The sequence below is a fragment of the Aspergillus affinis genome, assembly GCF_023601865.1.
Source record: "Aspergillus affinis strain CMG 70 chromosome Unknown NODE_92_length_155768_cov_89_032584, whole genome shotgun sequence".
NCBI classification, from domain to species: domain Eukaryota; kingdom Fungi; phylum Ascomycota; class Eurotiomycetes; order Eurotiales; family Aspergillaceae; genus Aspergillus; species Aspergillus affinis.
In genome coordinates this window covers 95,328-111,637 of record NW_026515873.1, presented here as the reverse complement: position 1 = coordinate 111,637, position 16,310 = coordinate 95,328, and the positions used below count along the sequence as shown (strand labels likewise).

The 16,310-nt window shown below is 50.4% G+C and overlaps 6 protein-coding genes across 6 annotated transcripts; 4 read left to right on the top strand and 2 right to left on the bottom strand.

The window, feature by feature from the left end:
• Window positions 1-534: 534 nt before the first annotated feature.
• Window positions 535-1,221, top strand: KD926_011274 (uncharacterized protein; the record flags this gene model as incomplete). The annotated part of the gene is made up of 1 exon (XM_053103538.1): window positions 535-1,221. The coding sequence occupies one exon, from the start codon at window positions 535-537 to the stop codon at window positions 1,219-1,221; it is 687 nt and encodes a 228-aa protein (XP_052953120.1).
• Window positions 1,222-1,738: 517 nt separating this feature from the next.
• Window positions 1,739-2,779, bottom strand: KD926_011273 (uncharacterized protein; the record flags this gene model as incomplete). Its single annotated transcript, XM_053103537.1, has 1 exon — window positions 1,739-2,779. The coding sequence occupies one exon, from the start codon at window positions 2,777-2,779 to the stop codon at window positions 1,739-1,741; it is 1,041 nt and encodes a 346-aa protein (XP_052953119.1).
• A 497-nt stretch (window positions 2,780-3,276) lies between these two features.
• On the bottom strand, window positions 3,277-5,200 carry KD926_011272 (glycosyl hydrolase family 43 protein; the record flags this gene model as incomplete). The annotated part of the gene is made up of 12 exons (XM_053103536.1): window positions 3,277-3,308; window positions 3,371-3,758; window positions 3,812-3,902; window positions 3,949-4,040; window positions 4,092-4,135; window positions 4,245-4,386; window positions 4,431-4,465; window positions 4,515-4,567; window positions 4,618-4,829; window positions 4,880-4,971; window positions 5,022-5,082; window positions 5,129-5,200. 12 exons carry the CDS (start codon window positions 5,198-5,200, stop codon window positions 3,277-3,279), a joined length of 1,314 nt encoding a protein of 437 aa, XP_052953118.1.
• A 1,798-nt stretch (window positions 5,201-6,998) lies between these two features.
• KD926_011271 (uncharacterized protein) lies at window positions 6,999-8,079 on the top strand (the record flags this gene model as incomplete). The annotated part of the gene is made up of 2 exons (XM_053103535.1): window positions 6,999-7,626; window positions 7,688-8,079. 2 exons carry the CDS (start codon window positions 6,999-7,001, stop codon window positions 8,077-8,079), a joined length of 1,020 nt encoding a protein of 339 aa, XP_052953117.1.
• A 1,488-nt stretch (window positions 8,080-9,567) lies between these two features.
• On the top strand, window positions 9,568-9,940 carry KD926_011270 (putative quinol monooxygenase; the record flags this gene model as incomplete). Its single annotated transcript, XM_053103534.1, has 2 exons — window positions 9,568-9,589; window positions 9,666-9,940. 2 exons carry the CDS (start codon window positions 9,568-9,570, stop codon window positions 9,938-9,940), a joined length of 297 nt encoding a protein of 98 aa, XP_052953116.1.
• Window positions 9,941-11,699: 1,759 nt separating this feature from the next.
• KD926_011269 (MCT family MFS transporter) lies at window positions 11,700-13,067 on the top strand (the record flags this gene model as incomplete). The annotated part of the gene is made up of 1 exon (XM_053103533.1): window positions 11,700-13,067. One exon carries the CDS (start codon window positions 11,700-11,702, stop codon window positions 13,065-13,067), a length of 1,368 nt encoding a protein of 455 aa, XP_052953115.1.
• Between the last annotated feature and the right edge of the window lie 3,243 nt (window positions 13,068-16,310).

Here is a 16,310-nt window from a genome sequence, read left to right as displayed (position 1 = left end):
GTGGGAGACTGTCGGCCATCCTTGGAGGCTGGTGCAAACACGAAGGCCTGCTTCAATCCTGGATTGGAGAGAGACTGATCGTCTCACCAAGAGGGTCTCATATAGCTATGATCACTTGTAGAGAACCGGGGATCTCCGAGAAAGACCAATTTGAGCCTATCAGAAGCTATGAAGCAAAAGGAAAATACAAGATTATGTGCACTCTTTGACGGGAGCGATATTGCTCTTAAGAAGCGCGCTTAAACATCACAAACACTATGAAAGGACAATATAGTCATGTAGCCAAAGTATGGCCTAGCTATCTAGCATTCTATTCCTCAGATGAGAACGAATGGAAGAGCCACCTTTGAGTCCCAACGATCAGTGAATATCGAGCTAGTGAATCTCGGTCCTTGTTTCTTCCCTCGTCCGATCTTCTCTTTGTTTTCTTTTCCTCTTCTCCTTCATCTGTCTCTTCCCTCCTCCACCGCAACCGTACTTTTTTCCATCTTCATATTTCGTCTACTCTGCAAGGTCTACCCAGACAGCCACACAATGACGCTGCCATCCGATCAACCAGTGGCCGAGAAAGACGGCTCCTCACTCATTCTCCAGTCCACGCCTCGTGTCCCAAGAATCAGCCCCAGACCTGCGCGACCTTTAAGCACGCTGGGCGCGACTCCAAGGGCCTTCAGGTTTTCTCCCGCGCACACCAGAGCTGCAACCACCATTGCGACACCCGAAACTCCTATCCAATTGTCCTCTTCATCCGATCACCACTCCTCGCACCTTGAAACCGAGTCCCAGCATGCTGTACCGGCACCAGCCCCAGCGCCCGTGACCGTCAAGCGCGACATCTCCTCCGACGATGAGGACACGAAGCCGCCTCAGCCCAAGAGAACCTGCGGATGGCACCCCCCTCTTCTAGCGCCCTCTTCAGACCGCAGCAACAGAAGTCGTCAGCGCTCTATCCTTCCAGCGTCCCCACGTCGCATTCGATCCAGATCCCCAAGAGCCAGGGCCATTTACGGAGATTACAAACCAGGCCTCCGCCTCGCGTCTCGTGTCGATCAGGATGCCACTGCCGACGATTGGTATGATGCTATGATCCAGGCTACTCGCAATGCCCACATCGCTAGAATCGAGCGTCTTCGTGCTAGAGAAGACGTGGAGGAGGCGATCTTTGAAATGGATCTTTTTCAACTGGAGCTTGCTCGAGAGAAGGTGGAAGAGAACCAGTGAGGATGGTTGGGCTTCTACACTCTTGTTTTTGTTGTCTATTACGTCTCATGAAGAAAGTGTGTTTGGGGGGTTTTAGTTGGGATAATCGTACTGGTCCTGAGCAAAGTTGCAATTTTTTATTTTTTAATTTCTATTTTTTTTTTCCCTTTTTGTTTTTCCATCAGGATGAGTTGGATCTAGGGAGCTGGTCAAGGATCTCACTATGTACTTCTTACCGTGTTTCTCTCAGGGGAATCTGCAAAATGTATTCAATGTCACTTCTTGAACTTGTGAACCTGAAGCCATGACTTTTTCACGTCAAAGGAAAGCATCCTAATCTCTCGTTCTAATTCTCTCCCTCTATCAACCTACCCAAGGCAGAGACACCGTGCCCAACTAGAATCATCATTCCACAACACATTTGCTAAAATATCAAACCCCTGAGCCAGTCAGCACAGTTCTCCCACCAAACAAGACTACATCGAAGAATGCACTACATCGAAGAATGTATTATTTGCTCCTCAATCAATTTCAAAGTTTAGCTGGGTGTAGTCACGGTATGATACACCCAGACGTGAGGCTCACGATAGACAAGTCGCTTATCTTTCGGATGGTATTTGACAGGAACCAAGGCGCCAGGAACACAGATCTCCCCATTTTCAGTCTCTGACTCCACCAACTCCTGCAAATCCAATCTCGTCCAACCCTCCCACGCCCCAATATCCCGCGTCACCGAAATACTATTCCTCGCGACCTTGACCACCCTCCCACCCAAAGAAACATGCTTCCTCAACACCCGATCAAACAGTGCACGTATCCCATCATCCACAGACGCTGAACCGGTCGACATGGAGAACGATAAAGACTCATCCACCGTCTTCGGCCCCATCTCCTTCCTCCAACCCAGATACTTCTGCATCTCGACCGTCGGAAAAAGCGCCTTCCCTGCCGGTCGCAAAGGCGTGACCAACACACCCAACCCATCCTTCCCAGCAACGCCCCTCATATACTGCACCATTCGCCCCACGATCCCCTGGCCCCTCCAGTCCGGATAAACCACTATCCCCACAGCCGCCAGCGCATTCGGTGCCTCGCATCGTCGCCGAACGGCCATGTCCCGAACCTGATCGTGCGTCAAAGGAGGCGACATAGCAGGGAGACCCTGTCGGACGAAGAACTGCTCCACGGCGCGCGAGAGGATGGTTTCGTAGCCGCCGTCCGGAAGGCTCTCCAGGACCCGCTGACCGTCTTCTCCTGCTAAGGAAGGGGAACGGGAAGGTATGGTGTCTGGCTGGCGGCGATGAAAATCGGCTAGTTCGGGCCAGTAGAACGGGACGGAGCGGGCGTGCGCGACGAGCGTCTCTTGGCCTGTGTGGTCCTGCCAGACCATCACATATTGGTAGCGGAGGAGGCCTGTGTAGTCGATTAAGCGCGGAAGGTAGGTTGTGAGGGTTGGGCTGCCGTGGAAGAAAGCGGGCCACGGCTGTTTGAGGGTGTCTTGGTGGCGTTCGAGGGCGCGAAGGAGGTCGGAGCGGGAGTTGAGGCTGTGGATGCGGTATTCTCCTGCTGGGGAGGACATTTTTGAGAGATTTGCTCTGAGGGAGAAGCGACAAGAGGGAGCAAGAAAGTGATTAAGGGAGAGCAGTCAGGGAAGAGGATTTTTCAGACGAGGTGATGGCATACCGTTTGGGTCTCATTCGTTTGTTTGTCATAACGTCAGCTTGCAAGGTAAGCTCTTCACTTTTGGCAATCCTCCTGCAGGTCCCCGTGCATGGCGTCAAAGTCCTACCAGAAGGAAAGGGGGCACTTCCGGGGCCAATGACATCAAGGGATTTATGGGGATTGAACAAGGATTGAGGTCAAAAGTACGATCACACATGGAGTTGTCTTCGTCTTGCGATCATTTACATATTTGTTTACTCGTGGCACTTCGACTCGGACCGAGTAACAGTTCCTATGATTTAAGTATCACCGCATATCCCAGATTTAAGGGCACATGAAACGTAGCTCGACATCACAACTCAAATCAAGGCATGGTGTTTAGTCGTGTAACTCCAGCTGTCTACCTAGTTCGAGCTAGGAAATGACCAACTCCTGAATATCAGGACCTAAAACGTCTTATTAGTCCAATTCACAACCCAACACCATGCGACCGACTAGAATCACTCACAGTATTTTTCATTTAGTCCCTCAAACCGGATCTCATTCTCACGTCCATTGGCAAACTCCGCATACAACACGCTCGTCCCTAGAGAAGTCCCGGTAGAGCTGAAGGCCACCGAGTATGATTTATCATTCACGACAACAGCACAATACCTCTGTGAGCCGTCGCCGTTGCGATATGAAATCCGCACCGTGTGCTTGCCGCTCCCAGATACGGAGACCTTGTTGAAGGTCAGGGTTCCGTTGTCAGGTCCACCGAGATATCCTACTCTCTTGTCGGCCACGGAACGGGCGGAGCCGCCGAGTGTAGTGTCGTCCGAGATGGCAGGCAGTGTGGCGACCGGTTTGGCTGTTTCCCAACCTCCATTGGTAAATGTCCATGCCGCTGCTTCATTCTGCAAAACTTATCGTTAGGATATAGCTTAAGAGAAGGAATGGAGTGTCTTACCAGTGTTGCCTTGGTTCCCGAGATGGTCAACGGCATCCATACATAAGTCGAGGAAGCCAGGTTACTCGGGACCCAACGGTCGCCCATATAACTGAGAAGTCAGCGGAAGAAGTTAGTGTGTGAGGGTGTAGGCATACATAACAACGCCATCCTTTTCTAGAATAAATGTAGTCTGCGATGTAAAGGTTTTGGACCCTTCAGGAGCAAAATTTGTCCACTTGGACCAGGGCTAGAAAGGTCAGCTCTTTGCGCTAAGTTCCATTGCGTGGGGAATTCCTACCCCGGAGAGACTAGTTGCGGTTGTATACCGGTTGTCATTCGCATCTAAAATCACGTTAATACACTCGCTTTCGTTTCGAGTATTTCGGAAGTCCTACTCCATCCTATCACGCTGTTAGCACCTTGCTTAATGTCGAGGTAAACCCAAACTTACCAGTCAACTGCGACCCAAACATGAAATAAGTATCTCCGCTCTTGTAGATAGCCGGGGATTCATAAGTCTCAAAAAGATGGACCGGCGACTCAACGGTCAAATAGTCAGACGAAAGACGATCGATCCGCAGCCCATTGTTTCTCTGGTAAAGTTAGACCCATCTTTGACCTCAGATTCCTCACTTACGTCTTCTGTCAGGAGATAGGCAGTGCCATTAGTATCTGCAAACAATTAGTGCAACGTCACCAATGACATGAGTGCCGGTCTAACCTTTGAAAAGACCCATGTCCCTGGAAACAAATCCGAGAGGTCGCGTGGAGTTACTGCAGCACATTAGCCCCATTTCACAGCTGCGCCGGCCTGTCAAGCGTACTGGTAAGTATAATCCCCACAAACGCTGGAGCCTGTTGCGACTCCAGCCCGTGCATCGGAGTAATCGCTCGAATCGATGTGCATCCACATGACATATTGCTTGGTGTCATCATTATATATGACCTTTGGTCTCTCGACAACCCTCTTCGGTCCGAGATCGCCCGATTCCTGAACGGAAAGAAGCTCGTTCACGAACTCCCATTGAATCAAGTCCTAGTCATATCAGTCCGAGCAGAATACACGTGTAAGGGGTGAGTTCTCACCTTGCTCGAATAGCAATTCACCGACTGGAAATATGTTCCGTCGAGCTTGTTTTCTCCGACCCAATAATAGGTCCCGTCAACCTCGATGATCCCTGATCTGATCAGTACAGAGAAGAGTAGGTCCAGACTTGCAAAGGCGTACCTCCGCCATGGGCTTGAATATGCTGATCCGTTCCAGCTGCTGTCCAGGTAGCCCCCGAAACCTGGAATTTGTAAGTCGAGAGCGAACCCGATGCAGGAAGGTCTTACTATGTCCAATGAGGCTTTAACGGACGATGCGAGTAGCACCGCTGCAAGGGAGCTGATACTGAGGATCTGCATGCTGATCAAGTTCTGTGTCCTGGGGATGACCGTAAATGACAACTCGGCAGGTTTGTCAAGGGTGAGGGTATTTGTAGGTCCCCTCTCGCCGAGATCTTGCAAGGTCACCTAGATGGCTAGTGATACCACTTGTAGGGTTCCCCGCCTGCCAGAAACCAGGAATCCTGCATCAGGAAATGATTTGCCATTTGTAGTGGGTTGGTTGGTGGACAATTTGGTGGGTTCAATGCTCTTATGCAACTGTTGCACGGTTTCCTGGTGTTTGTCCGGCTGCAAGTTCCTGCATCCATTTAACCGAGACTTTGCCTAGTAGTTTTCCTAATCGTCAGAGAGATGTCGAACGTAGTGCAGCGAAGTTAACGAACCTTGCGTCTGCAAGTAGATTCTAGAGAACCATGCCGCCATTAGCGCCCGCGGGGATTGATCACCCCGCATATTTCACTTGAAGAATGACGTGAGGACCGCTGAAGGAGGGGATAACGCTATCAGGTTGTTCACGGAGACTCGATTTACTGCGGGCGCAATTAACAGTCAGTGCAAAAGTTGGCACCAATCTTCTGCAGCCACGGTAGACAGAGAAGCGTGACCGTGAGATAAATCAAACCATGGGAACAGAAGTGAACTTACTACCTTGAGATGGGAATTTAGTAGGTCCTAGCGATACAGCATTTGTCTTCATATTTCTGAGGGTCCTTTGGATGAATCAGTTAAACGAGAGCGATGGGAGGAGAGGTATTGTTGTGGAAAGAGTTCTGGGGCAGCCTGGATGGTTTTATGAAGATGCACAAATTGACATGGGTGACTCAGCAGGGATAACTAGTTAATTAGTTAGTTAGTGCAGTTGATGCATAATATAGTCCACTTTCTGCAATTTCTGTCAGATCCTGGCCAAATGTTTATAAATGTTTATATCCACCAAATTTTCAATTCTCCTGGCAGTTGTCTCAGTTACATACTGCCATTTGTAAAAGGATATCTCGTGATTCGCAATTTGTTGCTGATACTTGGAGAACGCGAGGCAATCAGACTGATAGTGCAGGCGCCTCTTCTAAAAGAATATATGTCTTTCAACCCGGAACTGTTCAAAGCCAGGGCATTAGGTAGAAGAATTACCTGATAACAATCTGGCCCCAGGATTACTCAACATTAATGCTACGCACTGTGAACCAATCAAGCTACACTCGGGATGGATGGTAAGTAAATTTGCAGTCAACTGGGCTTCGTAAATGAAGTAAATCACGCTGTATAAAAATCAACTCCTACTTTTGAACTAGCACATGTAGAGTTCTCGTATAGATAACATGAGTAATCAAACCCAAATCATTGTTCCAAAGAATCGATGCTGCCTAGCGGCTGAATTGCCGCACGGAGTCTTCCGTATGGAGTATACATTGAAAGTACATACTATTAGTACCAGCGAGTGCTAAGCCTTCAGGGTCCACAAATCCGACAAAGAAACTAGGAATATCCCCCCGCCAATCAAGTCCGCTAAAAACCCGACTGGACAAGTTCTATAGCTAAGCTCATCCCCTGAAGGCTTGATCGCTTCTCTCTGTCGGGCCTCCCCACTTCTAGAAGAGCGGTTGCCTTACCAGAGGGGCCCTTTCTAGGCTGCCGGATTCGAGATTGGCCGTGAAACCTTTCAGGCAGGAGGCACCGTGTGCCTGCGGGCCCCGAGCTGAAGGGCGATGCTGCACATGAAGGCAATTCTTAGCGAGACTCCATTTGCCAGTGCCTCGTGCCATTTCTACCGGTACCTCGCCCCTTATTACGCTATCATTTCCTCACCCATCATCTCATGGCTCTCGTCCCGTTTCTCGTTGCTTCCAGGTCTCTAGGGAAAACACGAAAACAATCCTCTAGACCTCCTGCGTATGGCCTGATAATGGGCACCCTGAACCTTCACCACTACGGTGTCCCGGCGGAGAACGCTCCCCTCAACGCGGTCTCCAAATTGGCCCCTTTCTCAGCATTGATTATCTCCATCATTCTCGTAATTCTTTTTGCGGTACGCTTCTACCTGCTAGAGGCCTTTCTGATCCGTCGCCTCTATGGCACGACCTACACGAAGCTCAGTCTGGAGAACCAGCGGGGCTTCATCAACCACCACATCGCCGGGACCATGAAGATCATCATTCTCATTATCGCGGCATATCCCTTCATATCCGTCATTATCGGCCAATCCTCATTCCACACCCCGTATGTGCGTGGGTCGCCAGTGAAGCTGGGTGATATTTTGATTGTCGCTGCCCAGATGCTCATTGGAATGTACATCTTTGAGCTTCTTTATCGGATTAAGCTGTCACCCATTGCCGTCTTGCACCACCTCGGAACAATTGTGATCGGCCAGGCCGCCATTGCGATCGGTCTGGATCGGGTGCGTGAGCCCGACGCGGGCATCGAATTCATGCTTTGTCTTATTTGGGGTACGTCTCTCTTTTTCACGTCACTGTACAGCACAACAGAGCTAATTCACCGGTCGCGCAGGTGTCTTCGATATCATCTCCGAATTCTTTCCTCACCTCGCCATCATCCTCTATCGAGTTTACCCTCACCGGCATCAATTTCTCAGTCGTGTCTTTTTCTATTCCTGTTTAACCACCGCGATTGGTACCTTATGCGAGACCGTCGTGACGATGTTTCTGTTCGGCTGTCTCTGGGATCGTTGGCAGATTGCCTTCAAAATAGCCACGCCCTTACTTCATACCGCTTTTTCGGCGGCTCAGGTCCACGGCAGCGTTGTCTTCTGGCGCATGTATAAGCGACAACAAGTCTTTCTCAAAGAAGGTGTCAGTCAGCAGCTCGTGGAAGACGCACAAACTGAGGGAGAGGAATCGGAAAACAAAAGCGGTCCGTTAGATGTGCGCGAGTTCGCTTGACCCGATGTATGAGTATTCCTCGTCGTCCTTATGTCTACCTTGCGTTGTCTTTCTGTTTCCCTATTCCCTGTTCTCTTCTTTCTTCCTCTCGTTCTTCCCCTTTTGCCTTCCTTTGTTCCCCGTCTATTCGGTGGCTTAGGGCTGTCATAATCTAGACTTCATGTAAATTAATTTTCTTCATTTTAGCGAAGAGGAACGTCTTAGAAAGAAACACAAGAAAAAAGAAAGAACGAAAACTTTCTGAAAAGTCCTCTCGTTCTAAATCTAATCATCCATGTATTTTTTAATCCTTCGGCGGAGCCTATCCAGCCGTCTCGGAACCATCTCGAGCACCTGAAACACAAGCGATATTGCTGTGCTTCAGAACTCCTTGACAGTGTAACTGAAGGCAAAACTCAAAGCAGGAAGATGACAAAAACTTCCTAGTTCAGATCAAAGCGCGGGGATGTATTTGGAAGCCTAACATAGCAAACAATCCAATATATGGCCTAGGTCATTATCTCTCCCACCTTTCTATATACAGGTTGCTCTAAATCAACAATGATCGCTGGTTATCTAGCAATATGTACAGCCTGGCACGATGTGTATTATAAATACTTTGATCCGGTCCACATTAAAACTTCTTTCTGTCCGAGGCATGGTTTGGGCCGCGTTGCTGTACTACACTTCTACTTATTTCACTTTCCGGGGCGTGTTGATCAAGCGCACGAACATAGCACATAACATTTCTACGCCCGGAATTGACTCTGACGTCTCTTGATATACCATATTGAGACACTCAATACTTACCCCACTCTACGAAGCAAGCACGTCAAGAAAGAACCCTCAGCCCCTATCGGTGCCGTTGCAGCCCACCGCCTGGCTTCATACGGGGAATGTCGATGTTCGCATTCTCGAAAGATCGATATTCGAGCGTCGCATCGAGGGCCTTTCAGTGTTCTAAAAGACATCTCAATCCGATGTTTTCGGTCATGTGGTACAGAACGAGTCATCAACCTTTCTGACTTGTAGTTTGTCGCCTTACTATATACGGCGCTGAACAACGAATTATGTGGGTGGAGAACATTTTTAATAGGGTGTGTTCTGATTCTAGTCATTCAATCTGTCAATCTTAATTGAAAGCCAGAACTAATTCAAAGCGTCTTGTCTATAAATGGTATGACCTATAGTAGCTATACCATCTACGCATTGCCCAGATAGTCTGTTTGATTTAACCTTCGTCCCCATAGAAACCACATGGATTTCTACTCCAATCGAGCAACTTATCCAGCACTCAGAGTCTAATTAAGTTTATTTAACAAATTCAACCAACCCCCGGTTGATCACCAGCAAAGCCTCCCGGTTACATCACCACCAAGCCGCGGAACCCACATCTCATCCTCACCGGGCGAGCCCTAACGCTCCAGCCCCACCGTTCCATATATAAGATCCAGGACCACCCGTACGATCATGCCCCTCATCCTCCAACTACCCCTCAATTCATTCAAAATGGTCTACACAATCGTCGTTCGTACGTGACCTCCTCCTCATCCCTCTTCCCCAACAATAATTGAATATCCTTGCTAACGGATTCGTGTGCTCTACAGACATGCGGGCCAAGCCCGACGAGGAGTCCATCTCCAAGCTGCACGCCAAGCTCATCGAAGCCTCCGGCGTCTACTCCAAAGACAAGGAGACTTTGTCTTGGTTCGTGATGCAGTCCGTTCACGATAAGCAGGACTTCTGTATCGTTGAGCGTTACCTGAACGAGGGCTCGCAGAAGTACCACCTTGAGAACCCTTACTGGAAGACTTTCGATCCTTATGTTATTCCTCTGTTGGAGAAGGAGATGGATCTGAGACGGTTTGAGGAGATGTGCTAGGTTGGTGCATACGGTTTAGGGCCGGATTTTGTTGATGTATATATTTTGGATTCCACCGAGTATACCAATTTGTCGGATGCAGTGACGAATATGTTATTGGGTCTGCGGTTTACGTAGTTTATCGAGAAGGGATCATTGTAGAGCTGGACTGAAGTTCCGAATGTTCCGATTCTTACCTGGTTGATTGATTATCCTGGTTCAACGCAGGAATCCGCTTCTTAATCCGTATCTCCATAGGACTGTTGGAAACCGCGCATTGAAAACACGTCATACCCCATGAGGAAATCTGAAATGCCTAAAAAACTAGCTAAGAACATATAGCTTAATTGAAACTATTTAACACTATTTTATCCCAATCCCTCCGATCCCAGAAAATCAACCTGCCACCGGCAACCCGAGAGCAGCGCGGGGAGTATCGGGAAGGGGCTTCGTGTCCTGCCGGTCGGAGGGTCGGTGTACTATCCTATTCCGGTTAGACTGTGTCAATCACCCGGAATGTCTCCGAGGATCTTCCGTGTTGGCCTCAGGCAGTATTTCGGTCGCGCGTCTTGACCATAAATCTGCATCTGTGGAGCGTCAACATCCAACCCTACCTAATACTGAGATGGTTGGGTGTTTGTTTTTCGAGAGAATCAAGTGCATATGGGTACTTCGGTGACATGGACTCGAAAAATGCAGATTTTCCTCTCATCGAATTCGCGTCGACATTGAATCTGAGCCTAGCTCGCGCGTTGGATTTCCGCTCAACTGAATAGCGATCTGACGGTCGGACCTAATCGCGTATCTTGTTTGTCTAGTCTACGCGATAAGACTGATTGATTCGTCAGGCAATATTGGGTATTTGATCTCCATGGATCTTCACTGCCAATCGGAGTCAATTTTCATCAACGGCCTCTGCAGCATGAGAACATGAGCTTTGAGTCCAATGTGGAAAAAGACCTGTCGGAAAGAAGGGCGAGACATACTCCGGGGTAAAGTTCTTGACTGATTATAGGCTATTGAGCCCACCTGTTTTTGCTATCCAGCTGGCTAACAATTTCCTAGTGGTACTTCGGGGAATGTTCCACACCGGGTTCGTCGGCTTCGGCGTTCGGTCAAAGGCCGAGTATCTTTGGCTTGCGGGAAGAGGCCTAAACGCCTTCACATCTACACGATCAACGCAGTGAAGATAGGATGGCCACGTTTATCAAGAGACTGAGATTTGTGTTTCTTCAACGACGTTCATGGGGAATCTGGACTACACTGGACCGTGCCGAGAGAATGAGGACAATCTCAGCCGAAGGGTTTACTCGGTACAGTTGATATCCCATTTGCAGGTCGATCATAACCAACACTCTGGCTCCCGTCACGTAATTTCTTCTGGAATTCTAGAACCCCAACCCCGACATCGAATTGGTGTGTTCACGAACAAGGGCGGAAACTTGACATCCACCCCTCGGCAGTCCTTCGCGACGGGCCCACAGAGATCTGACAGACGCCGAAATCGAACGCCGAAATCATGAAGACCAATGGTTATTGGAGAAATTTACTCTCGGTGTTCCCACTTGGGCTCAGGTACAGTAGCTCAAAGTTGTATTTGATGCTCTGGGAGTCAGTCAAACGCCGAAGTCCCACTTTTGTGTTGGCGAGAGATGAAGACTTTCTGGTTCGGCCGATGCTTTTTTTTTTTTTTTTTTTTTTTTTTTTCTTGATAAAAAAGCATCGTATAATATAAAATGAAGACCCCTTGCTTGCGGAGAATGACACAATTCACTCTAAAATGGCGAAGAATACGGCTCCTCCAGAGGGTACATCTCCTGCCAAACCTGACCATGAACTATCAACATCACCAAACACAGACGAACCTCCAGACGGTGGTTATGGCTGGGTGTGCACCGTGGCCGCCGCCGTGATCAACGCCCATTCATGGGGCTTCAACTCCGCCTACGCCGTCTTCCTGGCATATTACCTTGATAACGACGTTTTCCCAGGCGCCACAGCACTCGAATACGCCTTTGTAGGATCCCTCAGTCTTACATTCCTCTTCCTGACCTCTCCCATCGCCACGCTGGCCGTTCGCAAAGTCGGCATCCGGCCAACGATGTTCTGCGGTGTCGTCTTCGAAACCGCCAGTTTGATCTGCGCCAGCTTCGCCTCACACACCTGGCATCTCTTCCTCACGCAAGGCGTCCTATTCGGCATGGGCCTCGGACTCCTCTTCATCCCCACCGCCGCTGTCGTCCCGCAGTGGTTCACCACTAAACGATCACTCGCCAGCGGCATCTCGCTTTCCGGCGCGGGTCTAGGCGGCCTCATCTACGCTCTCTCCGCATCGGCAATGATCCGCAATCTCGGTCTAGACACCGCGTTCCGTATTCTCGCCATCCTCGCCTTCGTGGTTAACACGAGCTGCACGCTGCTCATCAAAGACCGCAGTGCCAGTGCTGTAAACTCTACGACCCCAGATCCACCGGTCTTCACCATCGCCTTGCTCCAAAAGCCCGAATACCTACTCCTCCTGGGCTTCAGCGCCTTCACCATGCTCGGGTACTTCGTCCTCATCTTCTCCCTGGCCAACTACGCCACCGAAATCGGCCTCTCCTCGACCCAGGCGTCGCTTGCCAGCGCAATCTTCAATCTCGGCCAAGCCGTCGGCCGCCCCCTAGCGGGTTACTTCAGCGACACGACCGGCCGCGTCAACATGGCCGCTATCCTCACCTTCGTGGCGGGGATCCTCCCGCTCGCGATCTGGACGAACGCGCACAGCTACGGCGTGTTAATGTTCTTTGCTATCGGCGAGGGGCTGGTGGCGGGGTCGTTTTGGGCGACGATTGCGCCCCTGGTCGCGGAGGTTGTCGGGTTGAAGGGGGTCGCGTCGGGGTTAAATTTGTTGTGGTTGGCGATTGTGGTGCCGTGTACGGTTAGCGAGCCGATTGCATTGGAGATCTTTAAGGGGACGGGGAGTTATCTGGGGACGCAGCTTTTTACGGGGTTGATGTATGTGGCGGCGGCGGGGTTTATGGTTTTGTTGAGGGGGTGGAGGGTTGGTGTTGAGGAGGGGAGGGTGAGTAGTCGTGGTGGTGATGGGGGGAGAGTGAAGAGGTGTTGGGAGTTTGGGAGACGGTGTTTTAGATGGGCGAATGTGTGAGATGACTCTTAGTATCCGGAAGCATGTCCTTGCCGAGGAACAAATGCATTTTACTAGCGACTACCCATATTCCAACGCATATCAGTTCCCCCCCAATACCTAAACATGTCCATTGTCAATCAACCACCTCACCGTATCCACCATCGTAGTCTCCAAACTCCGATACTCCAACTTCAACACCCCCTTCACCTTCCTCCCATCCGGCGTATACGTCTCCGTCGCCACCCGGGCGTCCCAACAGGCACCTTCCCTGACAACTCCGGAAACACTCTCCGAATAACATCCACCGCAGTCTGATAATCGAACTTCCCATTCGCCATGCGACAGTAGAGTTTCATCGTGCCGGAAGCATAAGCATCCAGGTAGTCTCTCTCTGCCCAACACTGCGGGCTCGGGGTCCGGAGGGAGTTGGAGTAGCTCGTATTGGTTGATTTACCATCAACAAAGAGGAAGGGAGGTATTGGAGTCAGCCGGGATCTATAACTACTGTAGAGTGCTGAACCGTTGCACCGAGAAGGTCGATCGTATTTGAACTCACAATGTTAGGTTGGCTTCTAGCCCAAGGAAACGGGTATTGAGGCGGAAGAAGCTCTAGTGATAATAACCTCTATTTATATGATTTAGAATACAAAATGAAAGCAAAAGAATGCAGAGTAGCGAATGTAGTCGACATGTGTCTGGGAGCCTGCAAGGTGCCAGGAATCACGAGTCAAACCGGGTGCTTTCACAGAGAAACAACCAGCTCTATTCCTTCGACAACTTGACAACGTTGAAGTTGAAGTTGCACTTGCCCCCATCAGTCACATCCGAACCGCTCGTCGCGCTGAACATGACCGACTCATCCTTTCCAAGAACCTCAATCTTCTGCTGACCGGCCGCTAGACCCTCCACGGCCGCATAGTTCAGCCCAGGGGACGCAGGGGTGGTCGATAGGACGTTACCACCGCTAGAGACCCGGATCTTAATGCCCTCCCAGAGCGGAGGAAGCACAACGGCATAGTTAACGGAGTCGATCGCCGCATCGGCGTTGGCAGGCTGGTTGTCGCAGTTCTTGGTCATGCCGCGGTACCACATGGCGCCGATGGGCGATTCAGACCCAGTCTCCATCTCGCCGGCCGATTTACCCTCTTTGAAGGCGTTGATGAAGGAGGTGACCAGGGGCTGCCAGGCAAAGTGAGGCCATTTGTCGGTGTTGGCGTATTCGACGATCTCCGGGACCGTGGTGTAGCTCTCCGACCAGAGGTTTCCGATGTAGTGGCTTTCGCCGCCGTCGTTCTATTTTCCTTTCGTTAATAAATTAAACGCATGGTGAGAGGGTTAGGATGACTTACCCAGGTGATGAACTCGGTGAAGTCCGGCTTCAGGTCCAGGATCTGGCTCATGCGCTGGGGCAGGTTGACCTCGCCGATTCGGTACCAGTGGCCGTCGCCGGTGTTCTTGTACTGGATGGGAGAGAGCGCTGGTTCGGTCAGTATCAGTTTGACTAGATTTCGAAAAGGTAATCTTACGCATCATGTAGCCCTTGCTCGATCCGTGAGCATACTCCATCACCTTCTGATCGCCCTCGAAGCTGACGTTCACCGGCCCATCGGTCGAGATAGGCCAAGCGGTCTCCCAGCTAAAGTAGCCATCCACGAAGTCGTTGAACTGCGACAGGGTCCCTTCTGGGTCCGTATAGTACTTGGAAGAATCACCCGATCCAGACTCCTGGTCATCCAAGTTCGGGATCAGGTAGATATCCGAGTTCTGCTTGAACGAAGACCAAGCATCCGCCTCGCTGGATCCACCAAACGACGAAATAACCGGGTTACTATCGGAGCCAGCCCGCATGTAATTCGGATGATCGGAGTACTTGTTGAACAGGTCGATGTGATCCTGCAGCTTTGAGTGCTGGTACATGTCGAAGCTGAAGAACAGGTTGAAGTCGGTTCCCTCGGCACCGTCGAAGAGAGCCTTGATGCAGTTCTGGGCCCATTCGGCGGTCGGGTCGCCCACGTTCATGGCGAAGGCGTCGAAGCCGACGGATTTGGCATCTTCGACGTCTTGCTTGGCGTGGTCGGGGGTGGTCTCGCCGATCTGTATCGTTCGGATTAATTGTTAATTAGGTGCAACGGGAGGGTTGATTCGGAGTACTTGTTCACGCACCATGTAATGAGCAAAGACGTTTTTGGCCTCCGCGACCGAAATGATGTCGGAGCCTGCCAGCAGGGCGGCAATAGCCAGGAGAAACTGCATCGTAGGTGTGGTTAATGAAAGACAAACGGTTGGTACACACAACTACAAGTTAGAAGAATAGTAGGTTCAGCGCAGTGGACGGTGTTTATAAACCAGCTTTGCTCGTACCTCCTCCGTATAGAAGATCAACCTCCAGCGTATTCCTTCGGGAACCCCGAATCCCCGAAGTGTCGTGAACATGACCCCTTCAGTTGTGGCCCCCAGAGTTTGAGAAGGTGACGCCCTAGTCCTTGGTGGACTTTCGGCCCCAAATTGCCGTTGGACCCCAAAGGGTGATCTGTTCATGTTTCAGCCACGGTGACCGATTTCGATTCAGGACATGAGATGGAAATATTTCGAGAACAGATGGACTTTATTCGCATGATCTCAAGTGTATAAACTTCACATAGACCGTCAAACTATATCTAACGAAATCAACCTTATCGTAGTCAACTCACATCTCACCTGCAGTGGGATTAGCAATGGGGCCAAGTGCGTCGGCCAAGACTGGACCGTCTCAAGTTTGAATAAATGTGGGGATTCGAGAATGAGGGTTCTGACCGGGCCAGGGGATCCATCGTACCATTGGCCTGGTAAATCACTTTTCACGCCACAGCTGTCGGACGATGAAAAAGTTCCGCCGCTGACTCGTGCAGAGGATCATAGCTACGGAGTCCCCCTGGGGGGTCCGTTTCCGATGGTCCGAGAATAGTACAGAAATCAAGATGAACCGGGATGGTCCCCTGGCGTAGTGCAGACTCGCCGATCCGGGCTTTAGCTGGAGGGCTGGAATGTAACGTGCTGACTGCTGAGTGCTGACAGGTTGTCGCCGATCCAAAACCAGAATAGAATATAGGCTCGGAAGGATACCGAGGCGGTTGTTTCCGCCCGTGATAGGAAGGGCGCGTGCATTCCGGTATGTATCGCATTGAGTGCCATGTGCTCATTTCTTGTTTGGGTTGGCTGTAGAATTCCTTGGGACAGTATCTTAGAGGATTGATAGATAAGAATAGCTAGCAGTGCATCATT